The sequence below is a fragment of the Oculina patagonica genome, chromosome 13, assembly GCF_052425735.1.
Source record: "Oculina patagonica isolate OP01 chromosome 13, crgOcupat, whole genome shotgun sequence".
Classification (NCBI taxonomy): domain Eukaryota; kingdom Metazoa; phylum Cnidaria; class Anthozoa; order Scleractinia; family Oculinidae; genus Oculina; species Oculina patagonica.
In genome coordinates, this window is record NC_135770.1 from 29508762 (window position 1) to 29514800 (window position 6039).

Here is a 6039-nt window from a genome sequence, read left to right on the forward strand (position 1 = left end):
TTTTACCCACACTGATCATAGCTTGTGCTTACAAAATATTGGGGGCAGAAAAGGTTGATTTAACTTATTAGCCCCCTTAAGTATGTATGTCATCAATAAAGTCCATTTCTTTACATATAAAATATCAATTTAAACAATGTACATAGTGTCCATTATTCTATTATTCCTACTCTAAATTTCCATTATTCCCCTCCGATTCCAGTCCAAAAAAAACCAAAACTTTATTCCAGAGAAATGACGCTGATTATTCCAAAGGAAACATCCCTTCTGTTATTCCCAAAAACTACAGCCATAATTCTGTTAAATATTCCACCACAAAACTTTTTTTATTCCTCTTCAGCAATCGAATAGCACTTGATTAATCTTCACACAACATCTGAACATATACTCCATATTATACCCGGTACCTGTCCAGTAGACAGTATAAAAATTAGGGGTGACATAACTGAATTTCTAAAGTTGCTTTGATTTATAACTCGTAATAAAATCGACATGAAATTAACATGTGTTGACCTCACCTGATACTGCTCCAACAGCAATTTTCTGGTAAAATGGTAGAGGGGCTAAAAAATTAATGAACTCAAAGTAAAAAAAGGGATTCCATCAACACAGATCTGTCATTTTCATTAGTTGCTCAGGCTACATGTCAAAAATATATATATTAAGTTTCATTGTGACAATCAGAAGAATAAGACAACAGATGAATGATTTACATTGTATGTATAATTTGGTTCATTTCACAGCTAGCTTTAAATGGTTTACAGTACATCACACAAAAGAGCACAAATTAATGTACAAAGTTGTGGATGTATGTTGTCGACATAATCATTGTCACAATCATGGCCTATGACATCTGTGCCCCGATAAAAAATGAGAGTGACCCAGTGAAGCCATCAGAGAAAATCACTGACACTAAAAAATCAAATATGATGAAATGTGTGTGCATTCCATAACTTATTGGTCTAACATAAAAATGAGCGTAATGATGATGACAATAACCATAGCTTTGTCGTCATCATCATCATCACCATCATCATCATCATCATTCTCAGTCCTCATCCTTGTTGTTCCATTCAGTTTTGCATCCAAGACCTCTTACTCTTACCATCTCCTTTCCTTAGTTCTCCTGACACAACTTCATACAATCCATATCGTGTTGTGGAATATGTAAGCTGAAAAATGTGTGGAGAAAATATTTTGAATGAGAAAACTTCTTTTTTAACTTCTTTATGAAATTATCGTGAGAACGACATGACATGACTCTTAGAGAGACTGAAGAAAAGTAAGCCATAATTGAGTAGTCCCCAAAACTCTTTTTTATGCCCAAAACAATAACCTGTATCAATAACCTTTTCCACATTAGTGGGCACTAATGTGGAAAAGAAGCCTAAAAACATTTCAGGGCTGAAATGAGAATCAAAACTGTAAACTCCATGATACCAGTTATAATTCTTCTTTTCTATGCACCGTGCAAATACATGTATTCCTTCATGGGAAAGAAAGACCCACAGAAATGACCTGGCTCCCAATGTGTGGTTTTATAGCTCAGTTGGTAGAGCAGTGCTCCAGTACTGTGGGGGTCACAGGTTTGAATGCCATTATTGAAGCCCTGATTTTTTTCAGGCTTCATTTCCCCAATATTTGCTAAAATCAGTGGTGTCATGATCGGGTGCTTTGTAATCTAATTACCTGTCTCGTAAGAGAAGCTGATAGTCCATTGTACAGTGCAAGAACACCCTGTGTCCTCACGACATGAACTGCCATGGACGTCAGCCTCTGTGTAACCTGCTGCTGAGTTTGCAGATGAACCTGCAAGAGACACAAAAAAAGAATATACAGCAGAACTCTGTGTGCCACCAAGGACTTGAAACCCTTACAAACCCTCTTAAGTACTACACACCCGAAAAGCTGTAAAATAGTAAATTTCCCTCAAACATGTGCCCTTTGGCTGGGAGGGTGGGGAGGAGGGGAGGGGGAGCTACTCCAAAAAATTTGTACAGGGAGGCTCCACCCCTCAACTAAACTCTTGGCATTTCATATACCATTTTTGCCTGAAAAGGTGCCCTTAAATGAATCCATCATTTGGTGGATCCCTCAGTTCAAGATATTTTGAAAGGTTGTTTTAAATACCTAAATGACAGTTTACCCTAGCCTTTTTTTATTCTTTAACTCCTGAAATCCCTACCCTTTTATTTATCTACAGGTACCCCTTTTGGGTGGAGCCTCCCTGTATAGCACACTAAAGGGAGTACCCCTCCCCCTCTCCCCACTGCTAAGTGGCATGTAGCTCTCACAGTCAGGGAAACACGTGCCAGTGGATGGCGCAATCACTTCTCCAAGAAGTCACTGAGCCCACGCTTTTTGTCCCAGAAGTTGCTAAGCAACATGAGGTATTTGCTCTCGCAATTGCTTTCGGAGTAGTACTCGTGAACCCTTGTGCTAGGTTTTCGATTGGATGAGATTATAATTTCGGAAAACTCTTCAAGTACTTCAACAAAGATTTGCCAAAACTGGCGCTTATTCCCCCGACTGCTCAAGCCCACCCACAACTGCAGGGCCCATACCACAATACGCTTACATGAGGTATCAAGTTAAGCGGACATTTTGCCGGCTTGTTTCTCACTTGATTATAAACCACAGAAAAGCAGAAAATCAGTGTTTTCCTTGCCAATAATACCATCATTTATGCTTATTTTTTCCTGTAGCGTCGATACTGGCGGGAAAAGCAATCCGTTCACTTTTAGCGATTACACAAGAGATCTTCAGTTACCTTCAACAGATCCAGCGGGTGGGTACATGCAGCCGCCATTGCAGAAGCGATACCGCCAAGGTACCATCTGTGTTTCTTAACTGTTACTTTAACAGCTCCAGATCCTGGCTTAACTCCCTCTTTAACTTGCGTTGACATTTTTACATAAACTTTCCCTAACCGGTGTCCGTACTTCCCGCGAACGGCGAAATGCTCACGTGAACTTTTCACGAGTCTTACTTAGCGTCAACCTCGTTCCCAGGGTCTCTCTCTCCGCCCCCCCGCTCTGGGGGGGCGGGAGAGAGAGACCCTGGAAACGAGGTTGACATAGCGTCATGTATGATATGTCACGTGACGTGTCCCGAGTTTCCATCATGGCGGCCAAAATAAGAGATTAACATAACAATAACAATGCGCTTATTCCGCGGTGGATCTCGTGTTTACCGTCCTATTTCGGTTCAGTTGAACTGTAAAAGAAACTTGAATCGTTCTAAAAGGTTGTTTGCTTTGGCTGCGGGCAAAAATACTCGAGAAACAGAGGAACTTACCTTGAAAGATTTACCCGGTCCTCATTCGGATTTAGAAGGCATTTCCCTGGCAAAGAAGCTCATATCGGATGGCCTTAAACTCCTCGCTTTCCAACAGAAAACAAATAACTTAATAGATGCAGGAAAAATTATATTAAAATCGCAAGTCAGGAATGTGGAAAGGTTCGGCCCGATATTTAGGACGAAGTACACTGGTTTGAGAGTGGAGGACAATGTTAAGATTTCAAACCCAAATGATGTGGCTTCTGTGCTGCGATCTGAGGGACAAATTCCACACAGACCCGAAAGTCCTGTAATGGAGTACTACAGAAGAGAAACTAGCAAACCAGCAGGGTTGATCTTTGATAATGGTTTGTCCTGGTACAAGCATCGAAAACGAGTCAACGAGCGGATGCTTCAACCGAGGAGCGTGGCCGAGTACGAACCCGCTTTTAATGAGATCATCACGGAATTTGTTACTAGGTTGGAAAAACTCCGAGGAAGGCACGGCGTGGAAAATGAGATTCCGCTGCTTGAAAACGAGCTTTTCAAGTGGTCATTTGAGTCCGTATCACTGCTGCTATTTGATGAACGGTTTGGTGCATTAGAGGATAAAATTAAACCGGAAGTAGAGGGGTTCATTGGTGCTGTTCACAACTTTTTGCAAACCACAGCTCACATCCACGTGCAACCTCCTTGGATGAACAAAATTTTTCCAACAAAGATGTACAAACAGTTTTCAGACAGCTATGATACATTTTATGAGTTTACTGACAAGGTCATAAAAAGAAAGTTAAAAGAGTTTGAGAAGCAAGAGGCAGGGCAGAATCAAAGTGAAAATATGGAACTCTTAAAATTGTTGGCTTTGAATTCAGACATGACACACAAGGATCTTTTAGCGACCTATGTTGATGTATACTTTGCAGGAGTCGACACAACAGCAACTGCAATCCTGTGGAGTTTATATCTGCTGGCAAATCACCAAGACAAACAGCTGAAACTGTACCAAGAAATTTCATCAGTCCTTAAGCCAGGAGAAATTGCCACTTCTAAATCATTGGCCAAGTTACCCTATTTAAAAGCATGCATCAAAGAAGTCCTGCGAATGTATCCAGCATTTCACTTGCACAGAGTAACTGATCAAGACTTGGTGTTGAGTGGATACAAAATCCCTGCTGGTACGCAGGTCATGATTCTTGTACATGCAATGTCTATGAGTGAGAAGTACTTTGATGATCCTTGCACCTTTAAACCAGAGAGATGGCTGTGGGATAATCGAAAACCTTCAGATGGAGGAAGCAACGTTGACGCATTTGCTTCTTTGCCATTTGGCTTTGGCACACGAATGTGTGTTGGTCGTAGGGTGTCAGAACTTGAGCAATATTTACTGCTTACAAGGATCGTACAAAACCATCAACTGTTTTATTTTGGTGAAACAGTGGTGCGGACAATTCATGGAGTGGTAATCACCCCAGATCGCCCAGTGAGAGTACAGTTTGTGAAAAGACAAGAGTCAAGGTTATGACTGCAGAAGATACTATATAGATAGATGTAGACACAGGGCATTTCTCCCTCCCTTTCTGACATGCTTGACTTGGTTCAGAAAAGGGCCCTGCTTATTATAATTATATCTATCCCTTGGCTATACGGATGCCCATAGTTTTGCCCAGCTCACAAGCCTTAATTACAACATGGAGGATTTAGTTATGCACTTAATACATACCGGTAATAGTAAAATTACAGAACAGTAACCACCCAAACCACTTTTTACTACCCAGTAATGGAGGTCTTACCCACAGCTATAACCTCAGTGGAGGGGGACAGGGAGGCAGGAGCCTGAGAGAAAAGGGGTGGGAAGCGGGAGGAGAGAGGGCAGGAAGCAGGATTCTTAAGGTGGCGGGAACTGGGAGAAAACGAGTAAAATTTTGCAACATTTCATTACATTTTCCAATAGATATGAAACAAATAGGAGAGAATGGCTACGGAATGGGGCGAGAGGCAGGAGTGAAAGGTTCAGGAAGCGGGGGGTTCAGACCCCCTGTCCCCTTCCACACCTCAGACCAATAACAACCAGTAGTACCAAAGCATGTATCAACAAGAACATGTCTGGCAGGAGGCGTTTGGGCCCATTTATTACCTACAATCAAGGACAAACTGTGTAAATGTTATTAATTTCACCAAATAGTATATTTATTATAATCAGTAGCACTTTTATGACATTATAGTAGTGTACAGTGTAGTAATAGTAGTATTTAATTAGAAGTGTTAATCTTTGATACTTGTATTTTATCCCTGTTATTCAGTTTTTAACTGCAGTGGTGTTTAATAAACAGCTATTATTATCCAGTTACTTATTTCAGTTATTACACATTCTCAATTGGCATTGGCAATGGAATCCAATGGGTTTTCAGAAAACAAATCTATGCCTAATATTTCAGAAACCAGTAAAAAGTGTTTTGATGCTGAACTAGCTCTGCTAGGAATTCATTGGTGGATCCAGACCTTCAGATAATGAGGGGGGGCCTAGGGGGGGTACTCAAGATTTCAAATGATGGGGATGATCGAATGGGAGCGAAAATCAAGACCCCAAAAAATCCCTAGGGCTTCCAACAAAACCCAAAAAAATCCCTAGACCAAAAACCAACCCCAAAAAATCCCATGCCATATTTCTGACCCATGAAATTTTTCAGAAACGGGGAATGATCTGAAGATATAACACAAAGAAAAACATGAGAAACACGTTCAGTGTTTGTACTTTATTCG

At 40.8% G+C, this 6039-nt stretch overlaps 2 protein-coding genes across 2 annotated transcripts in view; one reads left to right on the forward strand and one right to left on the reverse strand.

The window, feature by feature from the left end:
* Window positions 1–2984, reverse strand: part of LOC144637296 (mitochondrial dicarboxylate carrier-like) — a 12326-nt gene extending 9342 nt beyond the window's left edge. The window contains exons 1-4 of the mRNA XM_078496428.1: window positions 2771–2984; window positions 1690–1809; window positions 1106–1172; window positions 519–563 (exon numbers count right to left, since the gene is read on the reverse strand). Of these exons, the coding sequence (XP_078352554.1) occupies window positions 519–563; window positions 1106–1172; window positions 1690–1809; window positions 2771–2908 (370 nt within the window). The 5' untranslated portion in view covers window positions 2909–2984. The remainder of the gene's footprint in view (window positions 1–518; window positions 564–1105; window positions 1173–1689; window positions 1810–2770) is intronic.
* A 132-nt stretch (window positions 2985–3116) lies between these two features.
* Window positions 3117–5453, forward strand: LOC144635864 (sterol 26-hydroxylase, mitochondrial-like). The gene has a single exon (XM_078494983.1). The coding sequence runs from the start codon at window positions 3161–3163 to the stop codon at window positions 4799–4801; it is 1641 nt and encodes a 546-aa protein (XP_078351109.1). The 5' UTR covers window positions 3117–3160; the 3' UTR covers window positions 4802–5453.
* Window positions 5454–6039: the final 586 nt, after the last annotated feature.